Source organism: Tauraco erythrolophus, chromosome 4 (genome assembly GCF_009769465.1).
Source record: "Tauraco erythrolophus isolate bTauEry1 chromosome 4, bTauEry1.pri, whole genome shotgun sequence".
Lineage (NCBI taxonomy): Eukaryota > Metazoa > Chordata > Aves > Musophagiformes > Musophagidae > Tauraco > Tauraco erythrolophus.
Window position 1 is genome coordinate 63,332,896 of NC_141468.1, and position 16,829 is coordinate 63,349,724.

General features: G+C 36.8%; 1 protein-coding gene across 3 annotated transcripts in view; it reads right to left on the reverse strand.

The window, feature by feature from the left end:
* The window catches only part of POLR3B (RNA polymerase III subunit B), a 78,837-nt gene that overhangs the window by 38,575 nt on the left and 23,433 nt on the right, over positions 1 to 16,829 (reverse strand). For all 3 annotated transcript variants that reach the window (XM_086611125.1, XM_086611126.1, XM_086611127.1), the window contains exons 12-18: positions 16,370 to 16,504; positions 10,718 to 10,879; positions 7,236 to 7,436; positions 6,011 to 6,173; positions 3,899 to 4,052; positions 1,898 to 1,972; positions 1,033 to 1,131 (exon numbers count right to left, since the gene is read on the reverse strand). In XM_086611125.1, coding sequence (XP_086467251.1) covers positions 1,033 to 1,131; positions 1,898 to 1,972; positions 3,899 to 4,052; positions 6,011 to 6,173; positions 7,236 to 7,436; positions 10,718 to 10,879; positions 16,370 to 16,504 — 989 coding nt within the window. The remainder of the gene's footprint in view (positions 1 to 1,032; positions 1,132 to 1,897; positions 1,973 to 3,898; positions 4,053 to 6,010; positions 6,174 to 7,235; positions 7,437 to 10,717; positions 10,880 to 16,369; positions 16,505 to 16,829) is intronic.

The window sequence follows — 16,829 nt, forward strand, 5'->3', positions numbered from 1 at the left end:
ACTCTTTAATCACAGTCAAAAGACAGAGGTCCTTCCTACATGTGGAAAACACAAAAAATCTGACAATCTTTCTAAGTGAAAATAACCTACCAGGAATGGGTTAAACAATTGTGGTAAAGAATACACAGAATGATACAGATATTTTTATCAGGGCCTATTATACATCCAAAAGTCAAAAGGAAGGTCTCATTCCAACATTTCAGACATTTAGTGTTAGTTGTTTAGGGTCCCTCCAGAGCTGTAAGAGAGAGAAATTTTTCCAAATGACAATCATGATATGCTAAGACCATCGTTTAATGTGTGGAACCATTTGCCTTCTGGATTCCTATTGTATAAAATTACTTATGATGAGCAGCCCAATGGTTAGAACAAAAAAGCGCCACATCCAGAGAAATTAAGGATACATCTTTAAGTATTTCATATAAGTATTTCACACTGCAGCCTTCCAGTACTTAAAGGAGGCCTACAGGAAAGCTGGAGAGGGACTTTTTACAAGGGCATGTAGTGATAGAACAAGGGGCAATGGCTTTAAACTGAAAGAGGGGAGATTTAGATGAGATATAAGGAAGAAATTTTTCACTCAGAGGGTGGTGAGGCACTGGAACAGGTTGCCCAGAAAAGTTGTGGATGCGCCATCCCTGGAGGTTTTCAAGGCCAGGCTGGATGAGGCTTTGGGCAACCTGGTGTAGTGGAGGGTTTCCCTGCTCATGGCAGAGAAGTTGGAGCTAGATAATCTTTGAGGTCCCTTCCAACTCTAACCATTCTATGATTCTATATTTTTGAGAATTAGAAGCAGGAACAGACCTCCCAAAACCCAAAAGCTAAACCACTTTTTCTAACTATCCCATGGAAAAATTAGGATATGTGTAAACAGTTTTCTTTTTTTAGCTTTCATTTGGAGTTGTTTCAACCATTAGCAAGAGAGCAGTGTGTATGTGTGAAAACAGTAACATTATTAATATGCTTGCATTTCAGAGAGTCACTCTATGAAAGTTTTTCCTGTACCAGTGTTTAGTCTGAATGCATACTTACTTATTAATCGTATGTTCATATAGTGCAATGTTACAGTCGTTTTCTTCATTCACATCCAAATACTCAACAAGGCCTTCGTGCAAGAAGTCTTCAAAATTCCTACAGTTACATTAAAAAATTACGCTAAAAGTATTGTCTTACATTTCTGCAAAAATAAAACTACATAATACATATATGGAAGGAATGTAATGTGTACAAGTTAAACTAAAGAAATACTTTTACATTAAAAGTTCTATGCATTTTACGTATTTAAAGAAACTGTATTTTTTTTCATTAATCCCCTTGCTCATTCACTGCTTCACACAGTCTGACTGACCAAGGTTACTTATTTGAACAACTAAATAAAATCTTCCTGCATGTAGCCATCATCACTATAAATGTAGGCAAGTATAAGGGTGATCTAGTAAGTTTTTGTGATGGTTTTGCAAAATTTAGTTAACGCTAAATTTAAACGCCTTTGTGTAAGTGGGTTTTTTTTTTGAACACTCAAACTAAGAATTTGCAAGTAGTTTCAAAACTAATTCTGAATATGCCTAGTTTAGGGTAGTTAAGTTGATATTCCTTTGTTTGGTTTTTCTATCAGGAGAAGCACAATACTGCCTCAGGCCTTCCACTTGCAGAAAGATGGGCTGTGAGATGTATTTATTCTGTATAATCACCAAATTTCATAGACAAAGTAAGATGACTAGACTTAATTCAAATTTAAACAGAAAACCTTCAATACTTTGATCATTAATTTATACAGGAGAGTAGACTTGTCTACATAGCTAACCCCAAGATCGTGAAATACTGAATGATTGAAGTATTTCCACACAGTATTTACAGATAGATGTGAAGATGAATATGGTCTATTTGAATCATGTACCTGTATCCCTGAGCCAGTTCTTCCATATGCTTGTTTGTAACCGCAGGTTTTTGCTTCTTGACAATTATGTAGGGTCTACAATTGAGGAAAAAAAAATATTAACATAGCAAAATACTTAGGTAACTTAATTTCTACTTACAGTAAGAACTCTGCCTACGCACAATTTATTTTATAAATCACTTTTTAAATTTATCCACCTTTAACTGATATAGCCACATAAATACAATCAGTAATTATTCAGACCTTGGTTTGATACACAGATCTCCTGAACTGACATATTGCCTATGAAGTACCCAAAAAGCGTAAAACAATTAAGATTTCAATTTTGAGGAGAAAGCCTTTTTTTCCTCCCCCTCTCTACATCTTTAAATTAACATTTTATTAGTTTTACTTACACATTTTGCTGATGGCTTTAAAAGATTTAATATTTCCCAATCTACAAAGTTAAGAACAGCGTTAAGTTCTATGGATATTGCAGGGACTTCGTACAACAATTTGCGATGAAGCGTCCGCATGCAAGAATATATTTTGCTGTTACTTACATGATGTAAAGTACTGGCATTTACTATGGGTGACCTCAGATGAATCCATGAATTTGAACAGCACATGGATCTCTGAAGGCTTCCTTACCGCAAGGAAACACTGACACAAAGGATGGCATGCAAGAATGAAACGTCAAGGGCTGTTGCTATTTGGACAAGTTGCTCTTATAAGCAGCAAATAGCTACAAGACACTTGTGGAGTCCACTCTGAAGTCTAAATAACTGATTGAAGACTATTGAGCACTTTTAAATGGTTAACAGGGGTATCTGAACAATTGCAGGGCGGGGGGTGCCACAAAGCAAACTTGGTAAGCTCCTGGAAATCCACATGATTTCACTTGTCTTTATTTTACAAGTCGGAAGTTTTGCTGCACCTCCAAACCTGCAGAATGGCCGGTATTAGCCCTGACTGGAGATTTTTCTGCCACTGAATATGCCCCTGCTCTGGACCTCTTGACCAAAATGACTAACTCATGGTTTGTACACGTACTATTTTGGAGCCTCTAGTGTGCCTCAAACCACATTCAACACACTCTGAGTTTCAATCAATGAATTAGGCGGAATGCCAACTGTAGTTGTGACTGCTACTTCTTTAAAGTACGCACAAAATATGCACACAGCTAGTCAATGCTAAAATATGCATATATTTATTAACTCACTCTGCCTCTCCCAATCTCTGCTTTGTTCTTTAGGCTAATTACTTGGGCCTAGAGATGTTTTACTTGTAAATAACCTAGCACAGTACTGCCATAAGCTGACTGAAGTCTCTAGCTTCTACGATAAAACAACCTGATTTTCTGTCTCAAAATCTTATCATCTTCCACTCTTTCCTCTGTGACATGACTGCTATTCAGACACTCTTTCTAGCAAAGAGTATAAGCATCTCAAGGTGGAGACCTTCCTTATAGGTTTATTGAATTCCCTATCCACTTAAGGGTAAGCAATGAAAAAAAAGAAAATTGTGAGACGTAGTTCTTGGTATTATAGCAAACAGCTATACATGCCTGAAGAAGTTTTGCACCAGAAGTAAAGGTCCTTGAAGAGAAAGAGTAGCTTCTCATCCTAAAATGTGATGTCACACCCACGGGATTATCAGGCGAGTGGCTGCTTGCTTCTTGCTTCACAGGAAGCAAAACATTCCATTGGACATTACTGCAGTTGCCAATCAGGTTGATTTTAACTCCTCCTCCTTTTTTTTTTTTTTTCAAGAAGATGGAAGCAACATTTTGTTTTGACTTTTGTTTAAAGATAAAATGGGCTTATTTAAGTTGCTTGACTATACAGTATGTTTCTCATATCTGTTTTGAATGGGGGCTATTTAAGGAGAAGGGAGATGCTCAAGTTCTACTGAATTTGCTTAAATCTGTACTAGTGAAAGTCTTAGCCCTGCATATTTACATTGCATAAACCAGTGTTTATAGTAAGTACACTAGTGAGATAATTCTGATGACATGTTTACCTGCACAGTCTCCCACCATCAGAGGAAATGTAGACACATCTGTCCGAAAGATTTGTAGAAATGGAAACAAATTCATTGATGTAACCCGCTCGACGCATTATCCGAAACGTGTTGACTAATTTCTGATGATCTCGTATGACACCAAGGATGTTACCTATTCATAACGAGAGTACATTCATAGTGAATTCTTTGCATATCCAAAACTCTACTTACAAATTCTGATCATGTCTAGCACGCATAGAATTAATTCCTACTTCTTGCAAATAATAAGAGTTGTCATAAAATTTCCCTTTTCTGGCATGAATAAGAATTGGCTCCTTTTTTCTCTCAGTAAACATAAAAAAAAAGTGTCAGATTTTCACAGGTCATCTATTTGTTTGCTTCCAAATAGCTTCAGAAACCAAATGCTGTGCTTCATCCAGCTTTCTTCAAATATGTTTCTGTTCAGGTGCCCATTCATGAATTAGTATACAAGCAAATAAGACTTCTGAAGCCTGTAATTTCAGCTGTACTGAAATGGAACCAAGTTTTCCAAGAACATACCAAGGGACTGTCCTGCTGCCTTGTTAGAAGTTTTAGAAAGACCTGGTATTTTTGATATATGTGATCACTGACAACAGCACCAGAATTCCTCCTTCAGGAACTTAGCTCAATATGCTATTGCTATCTTAGCAGGGCACTTTAGCACATACTTAAGTATTCTGATGCATGATGAACAAACGAGAGTAAAATTCATTTTTAAAGAGTCACTGACCAAAGTCATCTTAATATATAAAATAAAAATAAGTATGGTGTAATTTTAAACAAAACTTTAAAGGAGGAGGCACAGCATGATAGTTTAGGGAGTTCATAAGACAATACAAGGTCTTTATAGCTTAAGGGATTTGTACTCAACAGATTCTTCTGCCCTCTTATGTCACAATTTTAAATCAGAATCAAGTCAGCCATTCACAAATCTGGATTTTTTTTTTATGGATTAAATCCACAAACTAGTAGACTGAAGAGTAGATGGTTCTGCCTCACTTACTACTACATCATGTACATTTGGGAACATAACTATGTGAATGAAGAGTCCAGTATTTCTGCTCTGCATTCCCCTTTGGACCATAAAAAAAGAAAGAGTGCATGTGGTTTCACTGAACCTTATCTTTAACATACTGCTACAGAAAAGCAGAGCAAAGGAATGCAGGTTGGTCAAGTGTTGCTTTTATGTTACTGAGAGAAGGGAGGATTGAAGAACAACTGCTGTTTAATTCAAAGGTAAATGGAGAACTATTCATGGTGACAGACATTAAATACTGTTCCCTGGAAGTGGATGCTGTTGACAAAAAGCTATTTTTAAATCACAGTTGTATTTTGTAAAATGTCCGTATTTTGAAATCTGATATCAAGGTACCTGCTGAGTTAGAAATGCTAAAGATCAGTTGTAAAAGGAAAATAACCGTGCAGATGCAAAGCACATATGCCAAATCATGTCTTTAGCAAAGCAAAAAGGCCTGTTTTCCAAGGTCTGATTTTTTCTAATCATTCACAAAACAATTTGCCCTTTAAAAGGTAGTTTTAAAAAACAATAGCATTGCTAAACTTTGCAAACAATTGCTGTTTCCTTTCTGTTTTTAAAGGCACTTGCATGAATATATATAATACATAAAGATCACAGTAAAATGAAATACTTTCTGTGAATGAGGCTCTGACTTTGTAAATCTAAGTTATTATAAATTTAGCAGCGTTATTCTCTTTTAAAAGTACTTAATGAATGGCACCTCGTTTGGTGAATGTCTGAAAAAACAAACAAATCTGTAAGAAAATGTACATGTTTTTGTGCCTATTCATGCAAGTGTGCTTAAAAAAAGTACTGAAATTTGAAAAAGTTTCCATTTCCCAGCTACACACATCTGTAGTCAGAGTTCTGAGGACACAACTTCAGACAACTAAGTGCCATCATCTGCCCTGTCTACTCTGCCTAACCCTATAAAAATATTTACTGATTACATTATCCGCACGTGGAAAACAGCATCTGCAGTTGACTGTGCTCCAAAAATTGTCGGAGGGTTTCTGAAGCCTCTCTCTCCATCAGCAACAAATCAGTCAGACTGCTGAAAAGTTACATACCATTAAGGAAAACAAGGAACACATTTGGATAAGAAAGTTCTTCACCACAGAGCAAGTTGACATCTTCAACTCCAAGATTACTGGCTAATTTAATAATTGGGCCATCTTCCATATCCGTAGTAATGTGAGTCATGAGGGCAAGATTTTTAACCAAACCACAAGCCTAAAATAAAAAAAATACATTTTTTATCCATTTTATTCCAAAATATTAATACTCTCTCTACATTTCTCTTCCAAAACTGTACTTATGAACAGCAACAAAAAATCAACATATAAAGTGAATGAAATTAAACAAATCAACTACACTGAAAATTAAGAAGGAAGAAAGGAAGAATTTTCAATATCACACTGAAATGAAATCTTTTAGCATTTACAAACTAATAAAAAATATAGGCAATAGAGTTGCAGTTCTTAAGTTATCTGACCATGTATAACCTGTATTTCTCTCTTCAAAGCAACAGCTACTAAAAAGCATAATGGAAATACAAAATTAGTCTATTTATCAATTTGCCAGATATCCTGTGTGCTCTAACACAAACTTTAGCATTTTAAAATAAAAAATATTCAAGTATCTTACACAGTGCAATTTTATTAGCTCATATTGATCACATATTGATGCCAGAAATTCAGAGTTTCCTCAGTACTTTCTAGTCAGGAAAAAAAGAAAAAAGGAAAATCAGAAAAACTAAGACTGTCAGCGTCAATTGTTTGGTTGAAACAGCTGGATGATGTCTTTAAAGTAAAACATATAAAGGTGTTTTTCTTCCTCAATCTAAAGGCTAAAGCTGTTTCTGTATTGTAATATATGTTTCTAGAAAAATCATAGGTTGACACTGCCATTTCAAAACAGAACATTTATTACAGAACAAAGGGATAAGAGTTTAGGACTCCTCTCTTTCTGCCCTGATAAAAAGAAAGCAAGTAGCTCTGCTGCAAAAACGGGAGGCCTCATGTCAGTCTCATATACCCAAATGATTTATGAACAGCTTCCAGCCAGTCCACTCCAGTAGGAGAAAAAAGGCAATCTAGTACAGAGGACCAGGATGTAAATAGATGGGATGTGAGAAGACACATAAGTTGTGTTATCAGGCTGAGGACAATTTATCTCTCCAGAAATCTCCTCATTAGGATTATTCCTCTTGAGGGAGGCTCACTTGCTTCAAAATAAACGGTATCTCCATTCCTCAGGACAAGAAATACTGGAAGCAAAACAGAAGTTCCTCACCTCTCCTTCAGGCGTGTCAGATGGGCAGAGCATCCCCCACTGAGATGGTTGCAGCGACCGAGGACCACTCACTTTCCTTGTCTTTTCAAACTGAGAAGAGATTCTAGTCATCATTCCCAGAGCAGATATATAAGACAAGCGGGACAATACTTGCGTCACACCTTGGCGGTCCATTTTGAATCTCTTCAGAGACCAATTTCCCTGTAGAACAAAAAGAACATTTCAAAAAAGTTATTGCAGTTTATCCCTGTCTCAACACTATGTGCCTTTTTCAGCAAATGTTGCTTGTTTATATAAAATGACTTTCTAATTACTTATCTGCATATCAACTACTAGTTAGAACACACTTGTACTAAGTATTAAAAAAAAGTTGAAACAAAAGAACTGCTCTTTCAGATGAGAGGATATTTTTGCTATTATATATTCAATGACACAAACTTTCTTCATCATCTGTGCCTCACAAGTAAATCAATACTCAAATTTAGCTAAATTCAATTATTTTCTGTTGTCCCTTTATTGATTTTTTGAAGTATTATTTTTTAAAAAAGTATTTTGAGTGAAATACATTTTTACAATAGCTCTCACATTTTCAGTTCTGCCTTTTTCGTGATTTGTTTTCTTGGTAGAAAACACAGGCATTTATGCTGGAGAAGTCTGACATCAAAGTCGACGGCACTTTCTTGAAGCCTTTTGTTTTTAGAACCTAGATGAGAAAGACTGACTGATGTGTCTTCTCACAGAAGAAGAGTGTGTAGGGTCAGGCCTATCCAACTTCTCTGGCAGGATTACACTACCTATGAAATCCAAGATCCCTACCTATGTCAGAGGTTTCATGTTTCAGGACTGTCACAGGCAGTGTCACTTGTGGTTTTAATTAGGAGAACAGAGGAGTTCAGAGAACGTTCTAGGACACAATTATGTTTCTATGCCAAGCAGATTTAATAATCTCTTCTGTAAGATCTTGAAATTTGGTGCTACATTTTTGGACTTCATGACATCTACTCTCATCTACAGTTCCCAGCACCTGAGTCAGTGGATACAGTAAGTTTCTGTCCCAATTATTACTATTTACTCCAGCCACCATGTTACTGGTCAGCCTAAAGGCAATGACAATCTCAAAGGTAACACTTTCCCAAGGACTGCCTTCTGCTAATTCCTGCGGCCTTTTGGATAAACTCCGCTCACCAATGTTAACAAATAATTTGAAGCTCGCTTGCTGTACTATACTGAAATCCTTTTAAAAGGTGATTTGCTTGGCTGATTGATTTATACAGTAACAACTGTATAATCCCATTTTGTGATGTACAGCAAGAAACCACCACCCATCCCAATGATTTTGCTGTTTGCTTCCACTGAAGAGACTACCAAATAGTCTGCAGAACTTCTCTTTTTCCCTTGTTACTGAAAATGGGAAGACACGATGCCCAAAGGTAATTCAGTCAGAAGAAATCTGTCCACTTGTTCACTCTTCTCAGGAACAGTTTACTCACTGACCATTTAATTCTTTAAGGCCTGGGAGTTATCAAATTTAAGTGGAAGAATACAATAAATAAGTAGTTTTTCCTCCTACTGGAAATGATTGCATCTGTAGTCTAAACTAGCAGTGGTTTCTTCTTTGCTGCCCATAAGACTCTGAAATCTCAAAGACAGGAGTGAAGGGGAGGTAAAAATGCTGCCTGAAGAAATAACATGAAAAATTATTTGTGCTTTCGAAGTGAAAGACTGACTAAATCCTTCAAAAGTTGTCCAAAACACCCAAAATTGGGCCAGGGCTGTTGTGAGATCATCCGCAGTATACAACTTCCTGCTGAAAACTCCTGTGAACCGAAAATTGCTCCCTCAGCGGCACTGGATGATTCTGCAGACGCTGACTGTCTACGAGGCCTGTGGCATTCCTGCCTGACCTACCCTCTCTTCTGGTATTTTCCTGGGTAAAAAGATGACCTACAGAAAACATGACTGAACATCACTGCACAGTTGCTGTAGTGGCGCTACGAATTCTGTTGCATGCTACTGGTGTAATTATGAATCCATTGAGTTATTTCATGCTCTTTGAGACTATCACTGAAGCATTCTGGTGAGATTGGAGATCGTCATTTCCAAGAATGATTTTTATGGTATTTGCTTAATCTCTTGAATAGTATGTACTGGCCATTGTTCCTGCGAAATTATTTTCAATGCTTAAGAGCAGATGGTGTTTAACTGCTTATGTGGCAGTAAAAAAAAGTCCAAAGATAGTGGAAGAAGGAAGACTTTACAATATGTACTGAATAGTTTGCAGATTTATCTCTGTCAGTCCAAATGGAAAAACTGGCACTGGCTAGAAGAAAACACTAGCATTTAGAGAAATAAATCTGTCAATTGTTTTGGTTACGTGCACTGTGGAGATTTAACTACATTTGGGGCACTCGTAAAATTAAATAATGATAAGCTTTAACACTGGGATTTGTAAGTAACAGACCGTTGGTGGTTTTGGATACAATTTGTGGAGTTAATTTTGTTTACAAGAACTGAAGAGAAACCTCAGTTTCATAATAGGCAGAACAGCCCTCTCAAGAGTTCCAAAGATTAAAAATTAAGTTGCACAATTTTTACCAGCTACTAAAATACTCAGACTAATCTAATTTCTTAAAAAATAATGGATTTCAAAGTCGTTTACAAGCTAGTAGCTAGATTTCAGGAACTATCTCACAAATTGCTCTTGCAGATGTGTGAAGAGACAAAGTTAGTAACGCGTTTTTGTTCCTGTCCACTGGCATGAATGAAAATATCCATTCTAGTAAAGGCAGACATAGGCTAAAATCTAACCAAGACAAATATTTAAAGGCTTAATTATGTTTTTCTTTTTTCCAATAATGTGGTATGTAGCAGTTTTCCATGTTGAATAGTTCAGTATCATTAGCAGAGATATACTAATTTCTATGATGCAAATCTGCTCATACTAGCAACTTCATATGACTAAAAAGGTACCACTCTTAAAGAGCTCAAAATGAAGCATTTTTTTTTTTTTTTTTTTTCTTTTTGCTTCCCACTCCCCTCCAGTTGCCTTTTGTTCCTGATGTTTTCCTGCTGTTTTTCAACCACCTTTTGGACATATAATGTAACCTGACACTAGCTAAATCCAGATAATAAAAAAATACCATGAAACACATAGTCAAGTAGAATCTAGAAGACAGTAAGTTGGATAAACACAAACATGGTTATTTTAAATTTTACTGTTTCTACAATTCCTTCACAAATACTAAAACATCACCTTGAAATAAATGTTGAAATAAAAAGTGGTTTGATGATTAATGATTCTTTAGTGAATTCCAAAAGCCCTGCCTTTGACAGAGTTTTGCAAGTTTAATCTGTAAAGAATGTCAAATGGATTTGCTTTTATGACCAAAGATAGAAGAGTCATCAGAACAAAATTTACACATTTCCATCATTCACTATGGTGGAAAAACTCTACATACTAGAAAGAAAACAAAAATACTTACTGTGGATATGGCATTGACCATGCCATTGGTGATTTGGTCTTGACGCATATGCTTCACAACATCAAACTGGGCTGCACGTTGCTTGGGGATGACCTGGTCAGCAATCTTTTTCAGTTCAGAGTTAAATTTTTTGAACAAATCTTCAAATAGAAGAGAAAGAAGCTGGAAATACAACACAATTGGATTAAAGGAAGGCACCTTTAATATTTCTACCTTTGTACTTCTTGTCAGTTAAAAATATGCTGTTTCTCAAATCATTTTTCTCACAAGTTTTTTGCCTTGTTAAAGTGCAATATTAGATAAATTATCTCACAATAGAAAGTAAATTAAGTAGAAAAATGGTCTAAACCTATGCATTTATCCTTTTCGGGTTGCTTTAATCCTTCTTTCACAATATTTCAGCATACCCATCCATCTCTACGCTGTCCATCTACTAACTGTTTTCCCTAATCTGCTACATTATAATTCAGTTGATGTACTTCTTTCTTCCTAAAGTCACAAACTCTTTTAAAAGATTTAACATCCTAAATGTACAACCCTGAATTGCATATAAGATTCAGAGGAAAGACCAGCTTCTATTCTAATACTGGATGGAATAACTGCAGTAAAGCAATACATAAAGAGTCAATTTGAGATATTCTATTATCAGAAGTGAAAAAGTCTGTTTAAAGTGCCCCTTCCCAGGAGCTACTTAAAAGAGACAAGACAGACACCCAAGTGACTGTAAAGGGCCCTTAGGTGAAGCAACTCAGCAGCACGGAGTTGCAAGATCAGACTGAAGCACAAAAGGTACACAGTTACCATTGCTTCTGGACAAGCAGAACTAAAAGAGACCTTTTTAGGGGCCCGGAAGCAATCTCTGCTCTTGACAGTGGGCAAGACATATCTCAAGTTATGTAGGGAGCTTACTCAATCAGTAACCTGCTACTTTCTGCCAATCACAATCTATGTAAAACCAATTACACCCACAGAGAGTTTACTTGGTTCAACACCTGCCATCATTTTCTGGAAGTGCTACTATCTGGAAAAAGTGCAATGCTCTTTGCTCTGTATCTTTCCCTTAAAAAAAAAAAAAGGTCTATAGTTTAAGCAAAGAAGCTACTTAACTGAATTGAAAAACAACCCAACCCAAACCAGCAACACAACCCTTAAAAAGCACTGAAATTAAAGCCCATTATTTCCTGTGTAGTTATATTACTTCTAGTTCTTAAAACGGCTATAAAAGAAGAAGGCTACCAAAGTTTGTGATGTGACTTCTTTTGCTCTCCAACCTGCTTTCCTTTTGCAGTTTGCTCAACAACTTCTTGCAGACACTTACAGCTTCCCAAAACACTTAAATCTGCATTACATGATACATTTTAAGTGTTCACAATGATTAGCTTTGCAAGTAAGCAGTGTAAATTCTAAAGCTTGGCAGTCCTCTCCTGTGACTCTATTGACAGCGGCTCCAAGTGTCAGAAGAGCTAAAAATGCAGTAGCTACCAATGCCAGGAATGGTAGTTCCCAGTGTGCTAAGCATTGTAGGGCTGAACAAGCTAGGTATTCAGCCACCACAAACTAAGACATTCTGGAGTCAGTTGTACAATCTAATTTCTGTACGTGCAGAATTAAACTGAATTTTAACTGTCTCCATCAGACATAGTCCCAACTTTTCCTCACCTTCTGGAAACAAAAAAGCAAACCATTCATTCCTCTATCACTGGAACAGGCCGCTAGCTTTCATTTGCTTTCTTCTACTTACAGGCCTCAGCTGGGCTGACCAAAGTGTTCAACAAATGACACTGTAAAGCAGCTAACTAAATTATAAGATACCCTTTTTACTGGCATCACAAATGCATTCAGGAACTTTAAAAAATAACAAGTAAGACCTGGAAACTCAAGACAGACACCTGATTTGCAATAAAACACTCCCCCTGGTCTTCATGGAAGCAAGACTGGATTATCTTTGACAGTCTACTCTACAAGACATAAGGAACACTTAGTGTTTAGTCACTAAGTTGTAAATCCAGCGATAACACACGCTGTTATGCTAACTCTTGACAAAAATGGGATCCTATTTCCACTCTGGACAGAGAGCTGAAAACTGGTTAAGTGGATTTTTTTAGACCTGGCCTTGACATGAGAGGAAGGTGTTGTAGACTCTCTTTCCCTTCCTGATGGTTGTAGTACCAGTAACAAGGCGATACCTTCTCACCATTGTCAAAAGAAATCCAGTCACCTGTGATGTCACAGCTCATTTAAATCAGATTTCCATCGGAAATAAAAGCATCTTTTATGAAGCATCGTATTAGGAAGGAGAACCCACTGGAGTCTCCAAAAACTAGATTATGAGGGAACTATTTCAAAAGTAGGGAAAAAGTAAAAGGAAGGAACGTGTACAGTTTTAAAACGTCTGATAGTCTTGTCAAATAAGAACTAGACTCTTTTGAAATCAATCATGTTATACACTTGATCTTAACAGGTTTGAGCAGGACTTAAAACATTTAACAAAACATTTAACAGAACATTTGAAAAAAATGATTCAGAACATGTTTTCATATTCGATTTCTTAATCATAAAATTGCAAGTCTCCTAATTCCGCATGCCATAAGGATTACAAAGCCACGTCATCCTTCTTCTCTGAACTAATAAAGTAAGTTACACTCCAAGTGCATCAACTTGCTACTATTTGCCAGACTGAAAAGCCTCATACTTTGCTAATTTCACTCACAGACTCTCGGTCTGAGAGAGCTCTGACTATCTGGCAAAGCAGAGTCTCACAATAATCACATTATTTAGGTCAAGAGCAAGTGATTAAAGAAAAAGGATGGAATGCCAGTGATAATATTCAATGGATTTCGTAGTTAGTCCAGGCCTTTCAGCCTGCTTCAGACAGGAGCACTAAAGAGCAAATTATATTTAAGAAAGAAAAATACTGACAGCTCATCAATTGATTTTCATTGAAAATCCTGAGAAAAATTAATAAAGAAGTTAAGCTGCTGAAATACAGTTTCACCAATTAGCTTAATGTCAGAGAATTCTAATTAGGCGCCTTGAGATTGCTATTTAGTGTTTAAGCCTTTAGAGTGCCAAATTCTCCCTTTCACACAAACTGGTTGCAAAATTAAAGACATTAGGCAGCCTTAATTATATTATCAGAACAGCTGGGATTAGGCAATCTCTGAAGTCAAGGCGGTATTCTTTTGTCACAGGGTAGAAATCCCTTGCTTTCCAGGGTGCCGGATTTTGGTGCTGTTCCATATCTCACCCATACAAAGCAAGCTGCATTAGAAACAAAAAAAAAAAAATGAAGACAAAGAACAGAGTAATGCTTAGCAAATAATGAACACATTAAGGAAAGAGAAAAGGTAGGTGAAAAGATTAAGCCTGAAATCGGTAGGTTTTGCTAACACCTCAGCTGGCACCCAGCCTACCGAGCCTCTAGTGGCAGAAAGACTAAGAGAAAGCTCTGTAAACCAGCTTGGCTAGTGGATACAACTCTGTTATCTAAAGCTAAAGCACATTTTGTACTCTCTTGTCCCATGGGGTGTGAAATTAGCAGCTATTGTTTTCACACATTTTTATAAACACAATGCCTTTTATGTCTTTACATTGTTTAGACTGCTATGTTTTTCTCCTCACAAGGGAATCTTTTTTTTCCTCTTTATTCAAATTTTAAACCGACAGGATTTTTATTCTAAGAACACGCTGGCTTTAAAAAAAAACAAACAAACGCACCATTTTATCGACACAAACTTTAGCTCAACACAAACATTTAGAAACTGGTAAAAAAAAAAATCTCTACACTTTTTAGTCTGTAATTCAATCAAATTACTATTACACAGATAACATGGCAGAGAGGAGTTCAAGTGTTCAGCTTGAAACAAGCTTTTAATATATCACAAGGGAGCCAGAACTACTCTTAATCAAGTGTTACAACCTCCCTTACATAGTTCTCCTTGATGTAGAAAAAAATACGCATTGGCTTTGTTATGATGATCCTCTACATTTAAAACCTCTCCCCAGTTAATTTGAAACGACTTCGGTTGTGAACATCTGTGTGGGCAGAGGCCTTTTTCTTACAGTTTGTAGAAAACTTTTTAACTGCTCTACTTTCTGCCTCTAAAAACATTAGGAAAAACCAAACTACTCCTTCAATCCAGTTAAATAAGAACAACATAATGACAAAGCAACAACTAATTTTCCTGATTACAGTCACACTGAACTACAGCAACAACACTGCAGCAGAAACAAAATAAATCCATTACAGCTTAAAACATCTGCCCCATTGGAATATTGCACTAATGCCCTCTTACAACTCCTTACACTTTAGAAACATGTTCTGCTTCAGCACAGAAGTTTGAAGAACAGTCACCATATTAATTTGAAGAAAGAATTTTTTTTCCCCTATCAGGTTAAGAGGTTTTTTTTCCTTGTATTTGGGCTTAGATTGTGTTCAAGAGTGGTATCTTAGCTTTTTCAGAAACTAGGAAGCAAAGTACATGTTTTTACTCTAAAATGACTGTACAGTCTGTGTGTGCGTTCACATATGTGCATGGAGGATGGGGCATGGTGGGAAGAAGAACAGGAGTATGAGACAATACGCAAGTATACATCCTAAAAAGCACAATAAGGTGAGACTTCCCACTGGATACGAACAACAAGGAATGGATATTCTTATTTGCACTGCAACAGAAATTCCAAGACAAAGGATGTGGGCAGCAGAGATGCATGGTTTCTCCAACCTGGTGCATCATGTATACTTGTCTGAATTTCTGATGCATGATCAATAACCAGAGATGACACTGACCGCCAAAACTCCAACTTAAGCTAATACAGAGCACAGCAAGGAAATCCAATCCTTATCTAAATCGGTTAATCAAATAACCACACATAGGAAGGAAAAATCCATGCCATGGTAACTATGCAGTTCCTTCATCTGATAGACAAATTCCTACTGCGTTCAGAGAATGCAGTTTGGCCAACAGCTGTGAACTGCCACCCTCTCTGCAAAGGAACAGTGCTAGTAAGATACCTCAAACCGTTCCCTCCTTCACAGCCCTTTGTCACTGCTTCTACCTCCAGTGTCAAAATTCTGCAAGCAGAGAAGTCCACAAAAGCCACTATCATTAGTTGCTCAAGTTACCTTTAAACCACTTACTTTGTTAATTCATGCTATGCTAGAGGCTAGAAAAGCAGTTGACATCAAATAAGTAATCTTACGGGCTTCTCCAAATTTCAGGAGGCTTGAATGGCTGTTCTGTTAAGTTGCTACACAATCTGGGTTCTCCAGAGCTGGACAGCCTGGACCTCACATGCAGCCACCTACTTGGTCACAGTTTAATCCCTTATCCAGTTGCTCAGAGGAGGTCACTGGAAGATGGATCTGCTGCCTTCTTGGCACTAACAGTGTTACAATGGAACTAGAACCAATGCCATATTTACACTGCTGCTGTTTTACTGGTATAAAGAGGCAATACAGAAGTGAGGATATAATTTATTAGTCCCAATCAGGGAAGCATATCTGTGAGTCAACACAGCAAAGCCAACAAAAATTAAATGAGAGGAAAAACACTTCAATCGAGAAGACAGAGATGCTCCTTATTCTGCATCTTTTAAAAGCAGATAGTACAAGACTCCAAAAGACCACTTTGCTCTGAAGCAAAAACTCACCTGCCCTGCCAACTCCAAACGTTTATTTCCATAGTAGTCTCTGTCATCTACTTTATTTTCTCCTTGAGCCAAAATTACTCTGCGCACCATCACTGCTGTGTATATGCACTTGGCACGAAAATTGAATTCCTTTACCTGTAAACAAACAAGAAAAAAAAACACATACTCATGTTTCAGGATAAGTTCCTTAGTTCTTATTCAGACAAACACATCCATTTAAATCAATGGGTAATCTGGGCTGACTGAGGAGTTACGAAAGAGATTTATGTGCTTTACCCTCTTAAAAAAATGCTAAAAGTAATATAAATTAGCGACATTCAAACAAATAGTAAGTGAAAACAAATCAGAATAAAGGTATAGATCGTGAGAACAAGTTCCTGAACTAACAGCTAATACTGCCTGAATATGCCGAAAAAATGCACAGTATGATAAATAATTCAATGGTACAACATTTCATAAA